Source organism: Parasteatoda tepidariorum, chromosome 1 (genome assembly GCF_982258835.1).
Source record: "Parasteatoda tepidariorum strain Cologne lab strain chromosome 1, Ptep-v5.0, whole genome shotgun sequence".
NCBI lineage: Eukaryota > Metazoa > Arthropoda > Arachnida > Araneae > Theridiidae > Parasteatoda > Parasteatoda tepidariorum.
In genome coordinates, this window is record NC_141755.1 from 6167931 (window position 1) to 6189315 (window position 21385).

General features: G+C 28.2%; 1 protein-coding gene across 1 annotated transcript in view; it reads left to right on the top strand.

The window, feature by feature from the left end:
* Nucleotides 1-18175, top strand: part of LOC107451998 (atrial natriuretic peptide receptor 2) — a 73942-nt gene extending 55767 nt beyond the window's left edge. Inside the window, exons 12-23 of the mRNA XM_043042162.3 lie at nt 471-575; nt 2409-2480; nt 3415-3577; nt 5493-5648; nt 7115-7283; nt 8268-8420; nt 10494-10617; nt 10695-10763; nt 11965-12139; nt 12219-12317; nt 15819-15910; nt 17903-18175. Coding sequence (XP_042898096.2) covers nt 471-575; nt 2409-2480; nt 3415-3577; nt 5493-5648; nt 7115-7283; nt 8268-8420; nt 10494-10617; nt 10695-10763; nt 11965-12139; nt 12219-12317; nt 15819-15910; nt 17903-18016 — 1491 coding nt within the window. The 3' untranslated portion in view covers nt 18017-18175. The remainder of the gene's footprint in view (nt 1-470; nt 576-2408; nt 2481-3414; nt 3578-5492; nt 5649-7114; nt 7284-8267; nt 8421-10493; nt 10618-10694; nt 10764-11964; nt 12140-12218; nt 12318-15818; nt 15911-17902) is intronic.
* Nucleotides 18176-21385: the final 3210 nt, after the last annotated feature.

The window sequence follows — 21385 nt, forward strand, 5'->3', positions numbered from 1 at the left end:
TCGTTAAAACTGAAATCGATAATGCATTTAAAAAGGAAAAAATTACATTTTTTCACTATTTTTATAATGCAAATTATTTTAATAATTTTTTGATATTCAATAATAAACCCCTTTAAGAGTTTTAAGTTTTTCTTAACCATATAAGATATAACCCATGCCCTCTAATACTCATTCATTTCAGCGCATCATTCTTTTTTTCTCTGTGATAAGCGTACAAAATACGATTGTGCAATTCCATATAAAAAGATTTCGCATAACATTCAGGAAGAATTAATAATTAGAGTTAGAAGTGCAATTACTATAATATTTTTAAAAAATATAATTAAATAAATACAAATCAACAATTAAATTATAAAGAAATACGTAAATAAAAAAGAGAATAAAATAAAAAACATTATCAAATAATCGAAAAATAAATAAATGAAACAATAAAGTTTATGATAGTTAAGAAATAAAGTATTTAATTTTAGATTCGAGAAGCTCAACATCAAAATGTGGCCGCTTTTATTGGAGCATGTATCGATTCACCAAATGTCGCAATTCTAACAGAATACTGCCCTAAAGGAAGTTTACAAGTAAGAATCATTATGCATATATTTATTTTAAGTTATTAAAACATATTAAGATAACGAAACTAATGCATTAAAATACACTTAGAGTAAGAATTAAGATTTTCAATTGTTTTTGGATTTTATAATACTAACAGTCCCACAGTGTTGTACCACAAAACTGCCATCTTGTTTTTCTTTAACAATTTTACTTCAGTTTTTTTAGTATGATTATATATACAGAGGAACAATAAAATATTATTTGCATATTTTTTATAATACTAGCTTTATTCAAAAGAATGGGTATAGTATTTTTTTAAAATACACTTTTTCTTAAAGTATCTATTGAAAATATCGTCTAGTGAAGAATTTTTCACGATATTTTTGCACTGCAAGATCAGGTGCATCAGGTTTATATGAAAAATGGGCTTTATATTTTCTGTAAGCACCTGTGATTGTCAATAAATATTTACGTATTTTCATTTAAAATTCCAATTTAGGCCATTACTCGCAAAAACTTTACAAAGGGTAGGGTAAAGTCATAAAATTGAGTAAGCTGAATAAAGCTGCACTGTAAAAAATTTCCTTTCTTTTTTTACAGACTTCCTCTATTTGACTATTTAAAGTTGTTTTGCTGTGAAAAAACAGTTTTTTTCCTGTTTTTTTTTTAATCATAAAATATTAAAACCGTCAATTCGAATTTTAGTTTTTGCCGTGCAGCTGTGCTAACCGAACAATAACTTTGCCTTTTTCCAAATCAAATTCTCTACTTTCTTTTTATGCTTATTTTCTGTACTTATAAAATGGTTTTGCCTTTATTTTTCAACAATTATCAAAGGTTTTAAAAATTGTATAAATAAAACGGTGATTCGACTTCATTGTCAAATTTATACTCCACCTAATTATTATATTTCTTTAGATATAATTTTTTGGAAAGTTAAATTGTCAGGCATTTTTATACGCGTTGGCCACCATAGTTTTAATCGTTTTTACACTTAAATATTATTCAAATAAGTAAGACTCTTAAGATAATGTCAGTTTAAGATTTTTCTTCAGATTGAAACACCAGAGTTCCGAAAACAGAATGCTCGCTTGCCAGTGAGGTGGCTCAGGTTCGAATTCCAGCAACGACGGGTCATACGAATGCTCTCTCACCGAGCATACTACTGTCGCAGTTATTTTGTAGTTTTTTGTTAAAATGACAGTACTTATTTGCCTAAAGAAACAGGCGTCTGTTTTTAAATAACAGTATTTTTCTGTGAAATAAACGGTTTTATGCCGGCACACCAGCTGGTAGTTTTTTTTTCCGTAAATTTAACTGATTTATTTACAGTGTATTTAAAAACTTTTTTCTGGGAGAGGGGAGGAAACATGATTTTATCTGTGCCTTGACAAATTTGCTAAATTTATTATTGGATCCTGCTTGATATTATTTATGAGCAAATTTTCTAAATTTTAAGAAAATTTTGTACTGTGGAGTGCGAATTTCAAGCGAATTTCTTTCACATTTTAAAAAAAAATACGTGTCTAAAATATTTATAAAATAAATTCAGTAATTATTGGCGCAATGGGATTTATTAAAAACTGCTTTAATGTGCAAGAATAATGAGCACTATAAGCGAGTGATAGTTTTTATAAATATCTAGCATTTATAAATTTTTAATTTGGATCATCATCATATATTAAATGAGTAGGTATTTAGTTTATTGAGATTTTAGTTATTTAAATTTTCAGGTAATTTTAACTAAGGAAGGGAGAGGTAAAGCAGTTTTTAATTTGTATAATAAAGTTTAATTAGTGTTACTTTTTCATTTGCATGTATTAATGGAAAATGTCACAATGTGTAAATTTGCTTTGCAGGATGTATTGAAGAATGAATCACTTGATCTAGATTGGATGTTCCGTTACTCACTAATTAATGATGTTGTAAAAGTAAGAACATTTAATTATTAAGGATTATTCTAACAACAATTTGATAAAAAACATGCTTACTTGGGAATTTCAAGTATTACATCCATTTTAGAACTTTTCCTTTCTTGTTAATTATTTCAAAAATTTAATACTTTATTTTTTAATTATATTTTTAATACTATCATGTTTTTATTTAATGTTTATTATATCAATATAGTGTATTAGTATATTATAGATATTATATTTTAATATAATATCTATATTCTAATATTAATATATAATAGTCATAATTTTATAATATATTTTTATAATATTTATTTTTTTAATATTATAATTTTAATACTATCGCACTTTTTATTCATTATTTTTTCCTTTAACAATCATGTAAATAATTATTTAATGACATATATGAGCATTAATTGAAATTTAATTGTAAACTTAAAAATTTAATAATAAATTAATGAACTTAGTGTGTTTGTTTTGTGATACCGTGTCATATATTTGAAATTTTACTTTCTTATTTTGTGATTTATTACTAAATAAATTTTATAATTTAATGTAATTATGCATTTTATTTAAATTATTTGTGTTCTGCATTTTTCTACCATAATAAAAATATTGATAAATATTTTGGTAAATCACCCGTAAAACACTTTGGGTACATCACCCGTAAAATCAATTTGTCCGTAAAATCCTTTTTGCCGTAAAATCCATTTTTACATTCAAATATTATATCGTAATTTTTACAGTAATATTTGTTCAATTACAGTGATTCAGTGATTTTTCGGTAATTATAGGACTGTAAAAATTACGGCAAATCGGATATTTTGTTTCGTATCATGTTCCGGTGAAAATGGATTTTACGGAAAAAAGTACGTGACCTTAGTACGGGTAATTTTTACGATAAATTGGTCTGGAATTTTTTACAGTGTATATTCTTATCATTTGATTTCAGGGTTTGAATTATCTGCATAGCGGAGAAATGGGAACTCATGGAAGGTTAAGATCATCAAATTGTCTCGTGGATAGTCATTTTGTTGTCAAGCTCACTGATTTTGGACTCCCCTCCTTTAGACACGCCGAGTCAATAGTTCATTGTGAAGATAAAAATTTAAAAAGTAAATTTAGCCATTGAAATTTTTAATAGAACTTAATTTAAAATATATTTTACAATAAATTAAAAACAATTTTCTTTTTTAATTATAAATTACACTCTGAGGAAAGAAAAAAAGACCTCACTGTTATTCCTGATTTTCTCAAGTAAAGTAATCTGGTGATTATGAATATGACCCCTTTTTCTGTTTCCATTTTCCGGCAACATTCCCCATTTTGTTTTACACTTTTCGATAATTTTATGGTAATGAATTTGACTTAAAATGTAATTTGTAAGAAATAAAGAATTAGTTTTCTTTTAATTATGAATTACACTCAGATGAAAGAAAAAAGAAACCCCCCATGCTATTTCTGATGATTGTTATGTAAATTGACCTCCTGATTAAGAATATGACCTCTTTTTCTCTTTTCACGTTTTCTAGGAACATCTCCAATTTTTTAACACTTTTCGATAATTTATGGTTAAGAATTTGATATAAATCTATAAGTAAAGAATAATTTTAACGATTTTATTTTTAATGAGGAACTAGCAAGCTAAAAAATTATAAAACATAAACATTTATCACAAGATGGGTGACTTCGGAGAATTTAGCCATATAATAAAAACATTTGGCTAAATTCCTGGTTAAGACTGAGTTAGAGGGAGAACTCAGGAAGCTTTTCATAGTCAAATAAAATTTCGACTCTTTTGAGAGGTTAAGAAAAGGTTTAGAAGATTCACTGTAGATAGGATTCTTGACAGCACTAGATTTTTTTCCCTTCCTCTTCCTCTTTTACCCAATATTGTCGCTAAATATTTATGTTATTTAGGTTTATTTGGGAAAAGGAAAGCGGGGTCAGAAGCTAGAATATGCAGAAATGTATTTTAATTTATTTTAATTTTATCACCGTCTTTGAAGAAGCGACCCAATTTTGAGTTTACGACTACCAATATTCATCTCCTTAGCCTTGTCATTTCGAACCCAATACAGAAGACAAGGGAGCTCCTGGATCAAGTATTGGGAGAAATTTGCGTTCATGGAGAACCCTTTTTTCATGGAACAAACCCGCATTTGCGCTATGTGGATATAAAAATTACAGAAACCTTTGCAGTTACCCCGACGTCAAAAGGACTCTAACCCATGATCTGTCTACCACTGAGGATATACTTCGGCTGCCCTGTTGTCGGTGCAAGGCAGGTGTGGAATTCGCATCGACCAGCACTCGATGGGATTCGAACCCGAGTCTCTTCATTGGGCTACGAGTGCATTATTCCCTGATCCCTCACAGCTGTGTAGAAATGTACTAAAAGATTTAAAAATTAAAAACTATATTTTGTAATATTTTTCTTGTTTCTAATGACACTTGGACAATCCAAGCTGAGTCATAACAAGAAAAGCACAGCGAGCGTGAAAGTAAGTCTGGACTCCGAACCCAAAGGAAAGATGTTAGCACCACACATTTGTGAGGCCTATTCCTCAATTTAGACATAGATCTGAAGGGAACGAAAATTTTCTCCAGATCCCAGCATCCATGGTACTGCTCAGCAAGCGATCATAGGATTTTGAATTCCACAGATTTTACGACCATGTACTCTGCTGGTCATAGCGGAATTGAGGATTGAATCCCGGGTCCTCAGAAATTTTCCAGTTAAAATTATTCTTTTCCTCTTTTGAAATTAAATTCCCAACCACCAATTACCGAAAAGCGATAAAACTGGAGAAATTATAGATAATGAATGTCATATTCGGATTTATTACATTATTCTACATAAAAATCTACAATCGTATCAGACCTTGAAAAAATATTCCCTTTTTTGCAATGCAGTATTATCAATTTTAGTTACAATAAATATATAATATTATGACATAAAAAACATAATTATTTTTGCATGTGTTAAACTCAAAAATTTCTAAAATTTTTGTGATTCTCTATTTTCAGAATTTCTATGGAAATCACCGGAGCTTCTAAGGCTACCTGTGTGTCCACCCGAGGGAACAACCAAAGGTGATATCTACAGTCTTGGAATTATATTGCAAGAGATCAGTTTGCGTGAAGAGCCATTCTATCCTTTCCGAAGCTCGATGACCGTAGCTGGTGAGCCAGTATGGAAGCCTCAATCAGTTTTTGTTGCTTTTCTTTAAATTTTTTTTACAAATTTTTTATATCAAATTTCAATGAAATTGTTGGAGAAATATATACACCGAAAATAGTAGTGCATAATAGGATCATAATTCAATTACCAGTAAACATTAATTGCTATGTTGCTGTATTTTTCAGTCGTGCTATGTTTTATATATTTATAAATTATTATCCATATTAATCAGAGGCTTAACTATCTTTAAAAATTAGTGATTATATGCTTTTATGATACAAATAAAGTGACTATACAAAATTCAAAAAATCTATTTAATGTCGAAAATTAAGGTCACAAACATGTTACTTAAAATTGTTCTACATTTTTGCCACTAGAATTGATCAGAATTTGCATTTTACATACTTTGTAGAACGGATAGGGCAATATCAACTTTCGGCTTAAAAAAAAGTTGTTTAGCATTATTTTCTTCGATACAGCTGGAATTAGATAGTTCAAGCATTTGGGAGTTTTTTGCCTGCATTTTTGTAAATTATGTATTAAAAGAAACAATCTATCCTGTTTGTATTCATGTCGTAACTTTTACCGTTCATATATTATTGTTTTGAAGCATGCTCCAATTTTGAAGACCATGATGTCGGGCATGCGCAGTTACTTCATAACATGAGGAAGTGATCGTAAGAATAGGTAAAATGATATTGCAAAATCTTGTCGCTAAAAGTCTCGATTAAAAAATTATAGAAAATAATGTAAAATACGAGATATTGTTAATACTTATAACTTTTTTCGTAACTTTCGTCTATTTTTAGTTCAAACTTCAATTTTTTTTCACAGTTAGTTTCTTTATGACACACTGAAACGCTACATTTACTCGTTCAATATACTTCTACGAAACTATGGTTGTACAGACTTCAAGGTATAAATATGGTGCTTAATTTTAAAATTACAAAAAAATAAGCGTATTTTCACTTTTGGAGACAAAGAAGATGATCATGTATCCAAATGCATGATATACCTAGACAAGATGTAACGATAAATTCAAAATTTTGTACACTGTATTGTAATTAATAAAGAACTGTTGTAATTTTTAAACATTGATAAAAAATATGACGTTATGTCCAAATGTATGATATACCTAGATACCTAGGCGAGATGTAACGATAAATTCAAACTTTTGTACACTGTATTGCAGTTAATAAAGAACTGTTGTAATTTTTAAACAGACATGAAAAAGATAATGATGTATCCAAATGCATTATATTCTAAGACGAGGTGTAACTATAGATTCAAATTTTTGTTCATTGTGTTACAAGTGAGAACGAACTATAATAGTTTTTCAACAGATATATAAACGTGGCGATGTATCCAAATGCATGATTTAGCAAGGCGAGGTGTAACGATAGATTCAAATTTTTGTATATTGTGTTGCAATTATGAAAGAACTATAATAATTTGTAAACATTTTCAGAAATTCTTGCTAGGATCCGAGTATGTGAAAGTCCGCCTTTTCGCCCTGTTGTACCAAAAGAGACCTGCTCAGCTGCTTTAATAATGCTTATGAAAAGATGTTGGAGCGAAGATGCAGATGACAGACCTGATATTAGCCAAGTCAAGGCTGAAATGCGAATTTTAAACAGGTACAAAGCACTATAACGATTTTATTCTTCTACTGTCAGTAAAAATACAAATTACATATACTTCTTTACAAGTTTGACCAGCTGTAGTGTCAGTAGCGTATAATTTGTTAATTTCTATGCAACTTCAATCGAAAAACTGGAGGTATATGTTTAAAAATAGACCCATTTTCAATGTCTACAGATAACAAAGCAATTAATCTACCAGTTATTCAATAAGTCTGTCTATGAGTTGATTTTTAGAAGAACAGGGACCCTTTTACAGCTATTAAATCTGAATATTTGGCAAATTGGAAGAACGATTTTTAAACTTTTAGTTAAAACAATTCATAGCGATTTCTTTTGATTTCAAACTTTACCGTAAGGTAACATTAGACCATTCTTAAAACTTAAATATAAGTGATTTAAATTCTCAATTATTTACAAACGACCACACCCAGATAATAAATACAGTCATCAGTATTGGAACGTAGGAGCTTAAATGCAGTTATTAATAACAGACAGGCTAAAAGCAACTTAAAAATCAAACAAACAACTATCAATAACTTAACTGTTAATAACTTAAAAATTTTACAGACAAAATTTTTATAGCGAAAACTCATATAGACATTAAATGGACATAACATTGTTAGAATATTATTATTAGATAAAATGATTTGTGCAAATAATAAGTTTAATTGAAATTATTAATTAGCATTTAATTGAAATTTCGTTTGAAATAGATACTATAAAACTAATTGAGTTATTGCATTTAATAATAAGTAGATTAATAGTTCTTAATTATCAATAATTATAAATGTGAAAGGCCACAATTAGTAGCAACTGAAAATAAGTAATTAGCTTTGATTTTTAAAGAATAAAATTTGAGTAGACGCTTACAATAACCAATAACCATGCATAAATGAAATTAATAAGCATTGACTTCCAATAGCTGGCGAATCATAAACACCAAAAAACTAATGAAATGGATTTGAATACATTTTTCAGGGGTCAAAATGGTGAAGTGAACATCATGGACAATCTTTTGTCGAGAATGGAACAATATGCTCACAATTTAGAGTCACTCGTTGAACAGAGGACAGCAGCATTCATGGAGGAAAAGAAGAAATCCGAAGAACTACTTTACCAGGTTTTGCCGAGGTATAAGATTTTAAAGAACAGGGTGTGTCGTAATCCCACCGGGCTTATAACGAGCAAAATATTATCAATACATCAACGAACTTTTCGTTACCTGATAAACAAATGCTTTTCCACAACTGTTCCGTCTGTGAACCTTTGATGACGAATCAGTCAATATTCAGTTAATGGCCAATGTTTACCACAATATGTTGCAACTGTGGTTAATACAGTAAGATAATGCATCGTTCATGTTTCAACATCGGGGGGGGGGGAGTCACTCCCCCTCCACCGTTATCTGACAGACTTTCGTGATTTCCTAACTATAGAGCTTCATTGTCGTTGGATTGAACACGGGTCGGACGAGGACAACCAGTTTCTTAGGTGACTACCGCGCTCTCCATACTTAACTTTGTAATTTTTTCTCGAGGTTTATGTGTTTGTGCCGCCCTACGGGCACGTGATTCGACAGAACAACAACGCAAGATCGCAATCTCATTTGCTACTATTGATCGTGATATGCTGCCGCGAGTATGGTAAGAATTGTGCTGCATGACCAAAAGTTCAGGTATTTAGCATGCAAGTTTTCGTGTAAAAAACACGTAAACACGTAAAAAACTTGTAATATTTCCTTATCAAGTAAAGTTAAATTTGTTGATTTATTGGCAATATGTTTTGGTTGTTTTAAGCTTTCCAAGCACTGCGAGGGAATTGTGACACACCTAGTATGCATAATAACGAAACAAAAAAAAAAAAAAAAAAAAAAAAAACTTCTTGTTAGCTATTTTATTAATAAATCGAATGTTGTTAGGTGCGCATTTTTGTATAATGAATTGCAAATGATAGCTTAGGTAAGTTTATCTATCAAGCTTAATTTGTCGATTGTTTAGATAAATATCGTTTCATAAATTGCCAATCTCAATAGACGGTATCCCTATAAGTCACACAAATGTAATCAATTGTTTAGAATAATGATTGTTAAATAAATTGCATATCTCAATTGACGGTAGTCTTTTAAATCAAGAAATTTTATCAATTTGCTTAGATAAACGATTGTTCAGTAAATTGAATATTTTAACAGATGATAACCATATAAATGAAACATACTTTATCAATTGTTTATAATTGTTTAAAAGAATAATTGAGTAATAAATGAACCTTTAAAGCTCAAAAACTTGGTGATAATTTACCCTTAAACTCTACAACAACGCTTATGTTTGAAACAATGTCCTTAAAAACTAATCGTTTGCAGTCACTTTCTTTAAAATAATTGACGATCATTTTTAGTTCCTTAGAACATAAAGAAAATGCAACTAACACACTGTTGAAAATTCTATGCTCAAAAGTTAGCTTCTTGACCATACACTTCGTCCAATAGACAAACTAGTAGATTTATTAGTTTCCAATGAATCATGAGACTGCCATGTAAGTTTAAGTGAATGAACTCAAATATAAAATTATAATCAGATAAAAAGCATACTCTCGATGTCTCAAAGTTGAAGGGAGATTTTCGAGATAACAAGTTCAGAACTAAATATGTTCTGAAAAGTAGAAAAGTATATTTGAAAATATTACACAAAAAGTAGAGTCATAAAACCTAAGAAAAACTACGGATAAATATGTATTAATGATAGTTGACAATAGGTCTAAATATAACAATGATAATTTTATTTTTAGAAGGTAGGGACAAAAATAATTATGCATTCAATAAATAATAATTGGCTTACAATGAACTTCCGATAAAACATTAGGTAGATATGTAATGGCACAAGGGGAAATATCTTTTATTTGAAATAACATGGTTTTCTAGATATCGAAGTTTGATATGTGGAGAGTGTGCTGACCACTATTTTTGCAATTTTCTTTTTGTGGTCGTTTCAAATAATTAACTCCTTATTAGATATTTAAATAGATTTTTTTTTTCATTTTTTGCAAAATGAAAATTGTAAAACATTTTTTTCCTGTTATTTTAAATTCTATTTTTGAGAATTTTAATTTGGAACAAGTAATTTTAATAATTAAAAACATGCTTAAAAATGAAGATATTTTTTTATATTTTTAATGATATGATTATTCTATAAATTACTCTCAATCTAGATCAGTTGCAGAGCAGTTGAAACGAGGCAAATCTGTTGAGCCAGAATATTTTGAAAATGTGACAGTTTTCTTCAGCGATGTGGTCGGATTTACAGAAATGTGTTCATCAAGCACTCCCATTCAGGTAAATAAAATAAAATGTTAATCTATATCTGTAATAATAATGTGTTAGATTAAACTATTATTATTTTTCCGTTGTAGGTTGTAGATTTTTTGAATGACTTATACACATGCTTTGATGCCATTATCAACGATTTCGAAGTATATAAAGTGAGTTGTTTTGCCTAAATGCATTACTGCACTTAAATATAATACACTGAGAAAAAAGTATGAACAAAACTACCAGAATATGGTAAAATTAACAGTGTTTCTTCCTTAATGGGTATACAAAAAAGCTCGATAATTTTTTTCTGAAAAGCTTTAGTAATGATTTTATAAAACTGACAATAAAATACAATTGTATAATGTGTGGTAACATTTGGTAAATGTTGTAAAATTTGATAATTTTTCCACTGCACCTTAGAGAATGGCATAAAAACTATTTATTTAGCTAAATTTATTTTTCATTTTTGTATTTTTTATTAAATTTATATGTGAGGACTAGTTCTATTATTTAGAAAACCCAATTTTCGGTTAAACCAGTATATCCGGTATCAAATGAACATAACTTCATCAAATAAATAGTTTAAATGCTGTATATTTTTGTTTTATTAACCAGAATTACTCTTATAAATTCCTTACACCCTACAATATCGTAATTTTACCAGATTCCGTGAACCATAGATTTCAAGGTGTGAAAATATTCAAAAGTTAGTCGTCTTGTATTTAACAGAGTTTTGGCTGAATCGCCTGTCCAAATGAATTCCTCGGCAGTGTTCTACTCAAAATTTAAATTGATTCAAATTATTAGATGCAAATAACTAATAATTTTTAGAATTAAATATTTCTTGAGAAGAAACTCTTACTATAGAGTACCATTGTCATTATATTTTAAATGTTTTTTTAAAGTTACGGGAAAATATTAAAAAATTGATTTCAGAGTAAATTTTTTGAATAATCTTTCTTTGCTATGTCTTACTCAATTTCTAAATTTTTATAAAATATTAGTAGCACAATTGGTGCACAACGAAACTGTGAATACAAGTTAAAGAAATAACATAACCTAGTATTATTTAGAGAGATTCATCTCAAATCGAATAATTAAAATAAAAAAAAATACCATGTGTCAAAGAGATGTCATAAACTTAATTAAATGCAAAATGTTAAAATTCAAAATAAATTTAAACTGAAGATTCATAATCTAAGTTTGTTTTCAGTTTAAATGAAATTTCTTTTTACTGTATTATTCAACAAAAGACATATTTTTTTTCCTTGTATTTCGAATGCTAACAAACAGGAATTCACTTTGGCACTTTTGAATGAAGTTTTTAATATGTTGTCATTTCACTAAAGTATTAAATTCATTGAATAGGTGGAGACAATTGGGGATGCTTACATGGTTGTCTCAGGACTTCCAGATAGAAATGGTCTGAGACACGCCAAAGAAATTGCACGAATGTCATTGGCTCTCTTGAACGCTGTCACTTCTTTCACAATAAGGCATAGACCAGACGATACAGTGAAACTTAGAATCGGTATACATTCGGGTACGTTATTTCGAAAATGTTTTTTTACCGATTTCGACTGTGACATATTTTTTGATGGTTGCATTATTTTTATTTGCAGGCCCTTGTTGCGCAGGCGTGGTGGGTCAGAAAATGCCGAGGTATTGTTTGTTTGGTGATACTATCAACACTGCCTCTAGGATGGAGTCAACTGGAGAGCGTAAGAAAAAAAAAGGGGGGAGGGTTTCAAATTCGATTTTTGAATTTTTAAAAATGAAAACCTCTTGGTGTTTATATATATTTCTAGATTTTCTTGAACTTTACATCGCTTTAATCTTCTACCACCAAAATAAATTTCAATGTTGAATCTTATTGCTGAGTAAATTAATCTTTCTTAAACTTGATTAAATAATATTATGATACAACTTTTTCGGAAACTTGATACCTTTTATTACCTTATTGAGAGAGAAAATTTGCGTGGTATTACTTGTTTAAAGTACCCACACTATGGTTCAGGTATATGATTTTACTAAGGGAGTGATTTCGCATTCTCAGTAGCATCAAGCATTCTCCCGTACACAGGTTTTACGCAAACTCTGTTGAAAACCAGGTGTGTTTAGTGGAAACTGTACATAACATTCGTACGTGAGTGCGTAGGATATTAAGTGAAAGTGCAAAATCTCTCTATTTTTCTGCGTTATGTCGGTATTTTTACCATTAAGATGTAGTAAGAAATATTTTAGCTATAAAACACATTTTTGCATTGAAAATTAAGATATTAAAGAAATTTGTGAAATTGACGGGAGTAAAATTAAAGTTACAGTCTATTTATTTGGTAAGTGCTTAAATAACCTGTCCCGAGACTAAATAGAATACTTTTTTTTCTTTTATTTAGATTTATACATAAAATATAAATAATCTTGAAGCAGGTTATCGTAATAAAAACTCGCACTTTTCTAACAAAGATTTCGACGCTTTAATATAGTAGTGTATTTACAGTGCAATATAAATCAAAGCCAAAAATGATTGCTATACTAAGGCACTTTCCCTGACGTGAATAAAATCTCCAGTCAGTATATTTTATTGAACCTTTTTTGACTGTGTGGAAAACAAATCATTTCCATTTCATTTATTACTAGCTGAATACCCCTTCTCCATACGGTGGTGAAAAATATTTAATAATCAATAAATCAGTAATGAACAACACTACGCAACCACGCTCAAAACTTTAAGACATATATCAACACAATTAAAAAAACTAAAATAATTCTTTTTATTTAGTATTATTATTTGTCCTTGCTGGGAGCTTTACATTATTAGATTAAATAAAACACAGTTTTAGTTGTTCATCCAATCAAAATAAAGATTAACTATACTTAATTTGTTTTAAACAACCTAATAATTTCAAGTTTCTAAGCCTCGAAGAGTTTCAGTAGCGAAGTAAATTATAACATTAAGCAAAAAAGTGAGAAAAAATGCGTAAAAAAGTAATTAAAAGAAAAACGCAATTACAACTCCTTAGTTGCATCTTAGCTTCCTAAAAATACAACTGCTGAAAAAAAATTCTTCAATCTAAGGCCGCAGCTTACTTTTTTTCTTGGAATTTATCTGTTTACTAGACATGAATCACATAAAAGTTGCAATAAGAAAATATTTCAATTATTCAATAATGCCCAATTTTAGGTGTAGGCTGTAGGTGTAAGTGTTTTAGAGCAGGTCAAGTGTCTGAACTCTCTTCACATTTATCTTCCCTTATTGTATTTAAATTGCCTAATTTCGTATTTTCATTTGCTTCTTATTCTGCATCTACACTGTAAAAATCTGAATCCGTTGAATAAGGATATGTTTATCAGACACAAAAGCATACTTTCTCTGAAAGTACGTTTTTGTGTCTGATTTCGTAACTTAAATTATCGTCTGCGCTTATTGGTAATATTTGAGGTCACTCCCTCGAACCATTAAGATTGAGTCCAATAACGTGAAGATCCAATCTTTAGATCAAAAGTTGTTAGGGGTGGTTCGTTTGTTTTTATGCGCACTGCACGGCTAATGTCAATATTTTAAAAAGCAAAAAATGAAATAGGCGAATTTTTTAAAAAAAAAATATTTATGGCATGGCAAAGGAGCAATTCAAACAATTTTTCTCATTTATTTACCATTGTTCGTTTCTCTAACTGTGTTAAAAAATGTTTGCGTAGAGAATTTGAATAAATATGAAAGTAAATGAAGAGAATTCTATTAGATATTCTTCAAAGATACATAAATTAACCATTTTCCTATTCAATTTTGTTGTATGTTTTTTCTTTCAAAATTACCATTCATTTTATTTATAAAGAACTTGATGTTAATGCTTTCATTTTCCGATTGATTCTTTTAAGATATAAAATAAAAGAGTGTTAGTTTATAGATGTTTGAAGTCTAATCTTGAAAGCAGTCTTTAATTTTAACCAATTTATTATTTTAACCTATAATCCTGACGGCAACGCTACGATACGAAAATTACTATTCTTAAAATAAGTTTAGTTGTTAATCAAACATGCACGTAACACGGAGAAAATTTTAATTGAAGATTTAAATTGAAAATTTAAATTTAAATGAATTCGAAATAGGCTTAACAAAAGCGACTAAAAATTAGGTATTATATAATTATTTAATGCAATTCACACAGATATTTAAAAATTTATTTACTTTATATCACACGTACTTTATAACATAACTAAAAATAAACATACGTATTTTAACTGCGAAGTAGATATTGTTTACCGGCTTCCAAGAGGACAGCAAACTAAACACCAACGTGTATTCGATTGTAAACAAACTGCTGGTGACATAAAAATTGCAACAAGATTGATGTTTTCGGAAGTGACAATAATTCATGTTTTGCGTGCTTGGTGTAATCTTTTTCCCCCTCAGAGTGAAGAAATCAACCCCCCCCCCCCAAGTTTTTAATGCAAAACCTCAGTTCCTAATGCATTTAACTTTTCAAATAATCACTTTATCGAAGGCATCATATAGATGGATTGAAGTCTTATAAACAGTACAAGAAGGGCAGATTGATCAGAGATATAAATTATGTCCATACTTGAAACTGAATTCGAGCCCTAGATCTTCTTGGTACTAAGCCAAGTCTCTGACAATCATACAGCCGTCCGGCTTACTTCGTCGCTTTATATTTAATCGTCTAGTCTTCATCCTAGTTTCGTCATTTCAGTTAATAATCTACCACAATACACTAGGATAAGGTTCCGAGTAGAGAAAACATTTTCGTCATGTGTTTAAGAGTTCGCAATTTGTTACAAATCGCATGATTTTGTGACGAAATTATTCCCAAAATAAATGAAATACAGATTTGAGGATTGCTGAATCAACAAGACTGAGAGTTTATTTTTGAGAGTGCTGGTGTTAACTTGAAATAAAATTTTGGGTTGTTCAACATCAAATTTGAAGAGATTTTATGGCAAAGTTTTTATAGTGTAGGGACCAGTTTTTCTGTTGGTTTTACTTGCAATAAGATTCTGAAATATAGATAATATCTTAATTTATCTATATTTTTTTTACAAAAATTATTTACGATGTTCGTATAATTTCTAAATTAAGAAACAACTTTTAGAGAGAGCACGAAACTTTTTAATTCATAAAATTTAATATTTTAGACTTGTATTACTATTTATGGAAAGTGATGCAATGTACAAAATGTAACATTTCATTATTTCATTTTTAGCACTAAAAATACATGTGAGTCCAGATACAAAGGTGGCTCTAGATTATTTTGGAAATTTCAAGTTGATTTCGAGAGAGGAAATCGAAGTTAAGGTTAGTATTAAGAAATATTTAAAAGTTTGATTTATGAACAATATATTTTAAATTTCTCATGCATATGAATTTTGCTAGAAAAAAATAAAATTCTTATATTCTCTATATTAGTGAAATACTAAAACAACCTTTCAAACGAAAACTAAACTTTTTTTTACGTATGTGTCTGAAGAAAAAAATACTGATTTAAGTTATATTTGTAAAAGAAAAATATACTCCCCTCAATATTTTTTTACTTTCAAGAACTAAACCTAAAGTGTAAGCTCGACGAATTTAAATATGTATGTACTTTTTAGAATACATGAAAAAAAACTTATATAATTTTTTTCATCTCAGATTTTAAAAATTTATGTCAAAAGTTTAAAAAAGAAACATTTTGTTAAATACTTGCTGCATACCGGTATTCCGTACAATCAAATTTATTAAAACTATGAAAAATTCAGTATTAAACCACACTACGAATTCATGCAAGAAACTGAAAAACATATACCAGCACAATATTTAATGATAAAAAAATTCCAATTTTTTTATTGTTTATTAATAATATATTTTCCATTGCAGCCGACTTTAAATTTCTAGATTAAACAGACAATGTTCTAAATAATCCCTTCCATCGAAATAAAGATTGATTGTATTAAGTGCTATTTCGTATGATGCTATTGCTCGAGGTGAACTCGTGGTAATTAAAATTTAACTCAATCGTGTGATTTTTTTCTAGTACCTATTTAGGGCTCGTGAAAAACTTCTTTAAATAGTGTCTATATTAAAACTGCGCAATTTTGATGTAGCTTCAATAAGTATCAAATATATTAATTACTTTACTATTATATTTGGTACTAATTGAAACTACACCAAATAGCATAATTTAATGATTCCAAGATAAAAATTAATTAAGCAATACTAGCGTCAATAATATGGCTATTTTTTACGTTTTTTTTCTAAACGAGTTAGTGTCATTAATTTATTAATTTCGTCTTTTAGTTCGTTGCTTACTTTTCTTTCAGTTATTAATATTACGAAAATTAATTCAGAATCATTGACGTCTATAATAGCACGGATATTTTTTATGGTTACCCTGAACGAATGAAAAACGCCTTTTCTCCATTAACTTCGTTTTTTATTTAAGAGCAAGGATTTTTTTTTTCAATTAGAAGATATTAACAAAATTCATTAAGGATCATAAGTGTCAATGATAATCAGGTTATTTTTTAAGTCTCTCTTAAATAACTTGGATCCCTTCCTACAATAATTTTTATTTTTAGTACGTTTTTATTTCAATTAAAACTTAATATCGAGCGGTGGTGGCTCAGGGGATAGAGCATTCGCCATCCTATGAGGTGAACCGGTTTCGAATCCCAGGGATGGCTGGCTATAATAGTATGGCAACCTTTTACGTTTTTCTTGTACGAATTAGCACTCTTTCTTCATTAATTTTTCTTTTTAAGTTCTCAACTGATATTTTTAATTTCGAAGAACGTTAATTTAAATTTTTTTATCTTTATATAAACAATTTTTTAAAGCATAACTACAAAGAAAGTAAACATGTGGTTTCAGACGATTTTAGAAACGCTAATCTTCTGCGTAGTCTGCCCATGCAACCAGCCTATGTTGATTACTAAGTTTATCTGACATAACGAGTTAAAATAATTAAATATCTATGAATGTGCAAAAAAAAACAAACTCCTTTTTACAATGAGAGCAAATATCACTGATGCAATATTTAACATATTTTCAAAAACAGAATCCTCTGCAACTTTATTTTTATTAATGGCAGTTTTAAACCAATGAAAAATGCCCATTTTTCGATCTTCTCTCCAAGTGATCTGATTGAAATTTTCGGACAATTGACAATATATTCCTTGTTGATTATTCCCTTATTATGTTCTTGTCAATTAACTATATTCCTTGTTAAAAACAATTAATACAATAAATGTGCGTTGTTTATGTGCTAAAAATTAATGAATAATTTTAGTACATTTTTTTCTTTTTCAGGGAAAAGGTAAAATGAAAACATATTGGTTGCTCTCAGAAATAGAAAGTATGAGAGTTTCTGCATCTCCAGCTGTTCAGAAAAGAGAAAAAGATACCGTAAGAAGAAAACGATAATATCGCATGTAAATACATAAGAATACCCGAAGTGTAAAAAAAAATACTTTGTAAAAGTAGAATGACCTCATGATTTGTAAAAATTGTTTAAATTCAGAAAATAAAAAAAAATAAAAAAAAGAGAATTTGTAAGGATATATTGTTAATATCACTTGTAAACATATATGGCAGTACTTTTACTTTCGTTACTTGTACCGCCGGTACAAGTAAAAAGTACGTACTTTTACTTGTACTTCGTTACTTTATAAATTTAGTACTTTTACTTGTACTTTCGTTACTTTTTTAGGGAAAAAGTACAAGTATTTGTAACGGAAATATCGAATGAAATAGTTACTTTTTTTTAAAACTCGGTAAACTTTCTAAAAAAAAAATTAAAAAGAAAATACATTTTAAAAAAATGCTTATGTTTTTCTAATTTATAAAATTAATGTGACATATATATGTATTCACAGCTAACTTCGTGTTTAAATACCCTGACCTCCAGTGGAGCACTTATTCAGCGTGGCTAAGCACGTTATGAGAAATTCCCGCAGCACACTCAGTGACACCACTTTCGAAATGCAATTATTTTGCAAAATGAATAAAAATATTAATTAGCAAGTTATTTTCATTCATTTTCGAGTTTTATGCATTTATTTAATACATTTTAAATAAAAGATGTTGGATTTTGTTATTACGTTTTTCAATTTTCTTTTTGAACTCACTAATAATACATTTTTGTCTTAATAAATTTTTTACTAAATACAATTTTACCTAGTACATTTTTTACTAAAATTATGTTTATGCCCGACCTTGTCAAACAACGCCCAGTCAAATCTCTAAGAACTTCAGGACTATTTGTGCTATTAAAAACTATTATAATTACTATTTTAACTCTTGAAAACTCGAAGGTATTAATTTAGCCGCTGATACTAAAATTCGTTTACAAATTTTAATTATTCCGTTAGGCAGAAATGTTCGGAAAATGATTTTCTCGCATGACTTCAGCATTAGCCATTGTTACAAATAAAACTGCAGACTGTTCTGTTTCAACTTACACTGCACATTCAATTATGTTTTACTAGCTCAACGATCACAAAGCTATTTGAAACTCCGTGTTTGCTTTGTTTATGTTTGTGCTTTTAAAACGCGTTTCTGTAGAGTAAAACAATTTTAAATCAATGGTAATTTATAAAAATAAAAATAATGAACTAAAAATTAAAATCAATAGATAAAATTTCTTTTTCGTGCAATTCCATAAAAAGTTTGATATTAAAATTATATTTGATTTTAAATTATATTATACGATTATATTATAAAATTATATTATAATATTCTTCCGAATTTAAAAATAAATTAATGTCCATACCTTTCAAAATTAAAAATTAAATAAATAACAACAATTTTGCAAAAACATTAAAGAACATAAGAATATTATTCAATAAAATTTTAGGTTACTTTGAATTTTCGATTTCCTAGAAATGTACTTCAAAATCGTTACTTTTTTTGTTTAGTACTTGTACTTTTACTTGTACTTTTTACTCGTTTCTTTTTAAAATAAGAACTTTTTACTTTTTACTCGTTACTTTTTTTAAAAATACTTGTACTTTTACTCGTTACTTTTTAAAAGTAACGTTGCCATATATGCTTGTAAATAAAAGAATAGACAGAAAATAATGAAAAAGTTTTTTTAAACTGATAATACCTTTTGTAAAATTTACTAAAATCCAGAAAAGACCAAAAAAAGTACTAAAAAAAAAAACAATGCAAAATTTGCAAAAACAGCTGAAATTCATAAAATTTTCTTACTCTTTTTTCTTAAGTATGCAATTTAAGAAGAAAACTATGACTAAATGAGGGAATTGATGAAGATTTAAAAATAATTGAAATTCAAGCGATGAAAATGATACAATTTAAGAAGAAAACGATTATATTATCTGTCAGAATTAATTGAAAAATTTATGTTGTTGTTTTATTTTACTTAATTATTTTGTATCGAGCAGTCACCGTTTTGTAAACACATTCACAAATTTACATTGTTGGAGTTATCAATGAGTAATTTTACTGGTGTTCATTCTGTATCTCGAAGAAGTTCTGTAATTATTTTCTTTTTGCATTTCTTCCTTCATTTTCCCACTTCAAATACTTTTTGGGAAATAATATATGAAAATGTATGTAGTAAATTCCCCTTTTTATTCTATACAATAAAATTTAAAAAAAATATATATATTTATATTAAAAAATATATATAATTTAAGTGACTGCTAAACAAAGAACTAAGTATTTATGTTGATCGACTGATTGATTAAAAATTGAAATACAATAAATTTTATGAAAAATTCTCTAAATAAAAACAAACTTGGCATCTGATGACAAATTGATCAGAAAAAAGTTTTTATTTATTTTTTTAAATATTGGATGAAGTATGAAGAAGGGCAATTTTAAAGTTAGCAGCATGCAACATGTGGTTTCTGCTTAACTTTTAAAATATTTTAATACTTTTATTCGCTTTCCTGAACTTGATTTTTAGTTCTATCTTTGTAGAGTAAATTTCCTTCAATGTTTGTATAAAAATCAAAAATACGCATATAGTGTTTTAATCTTTTTAAATTTTTTTACGATAAAATACTATTTTGAATAAAATTTTCAACCATCGTGGAATAATGACATCTTTCGGTCCCATTTACTTAAAAAAAAATTTACCGTAAGCATAATAAATATAGAGTTTAGTCCATCTTTAGTTAGTACCCCATATACTAATAATGAAAATTGTGCAGAATGTGAAAATATCAATGTCATCTTGGTAACTATAAAATCGGTCTCAAAAGAGACACAAAAAATTTTGCCAATTCGAATGTTTTGTAAAATTTTTTTAAAATAGTTAAACTGTTATAATTGTTTTGCCGCACGAGAGAATTTATCGATTTCTATTTTCTTTAACAGGCTTTAAAAAACCCCTTTAATAGTTTTGTGTGTTCAAATAAAAGGAATTAAGAAATTGTAGTTTTGATAAAACAGTTTAGTTAAAAATTTATGTAAAAATATATAAATTTTTGAAATGTATTGAAACAGTTTTATAATGTTTATAATAATGTACAATTTATTCTTGAATTTTATTCAATCTCTTTAAAAAACATACAGACTCTTTTTGTGTGTGTTAGTATCTGATATTTAAGTCAGAAATAATTAATGGAATTTAGATACACGATTTTTTTTCATTATTGCTAGTTGAAAATTTATTTACATTTAATTTCTTCCATGCTTAAACGAACAACAGAATTCATATTTTAATAGAAAAGAAGAGGAGATGTGTTTTAAAATAAATTATTCTATTCATTTTAAAAAGTAACAAGGAAAAAGCCAAGTACTCAAAGTAACAGTTCAAAAATA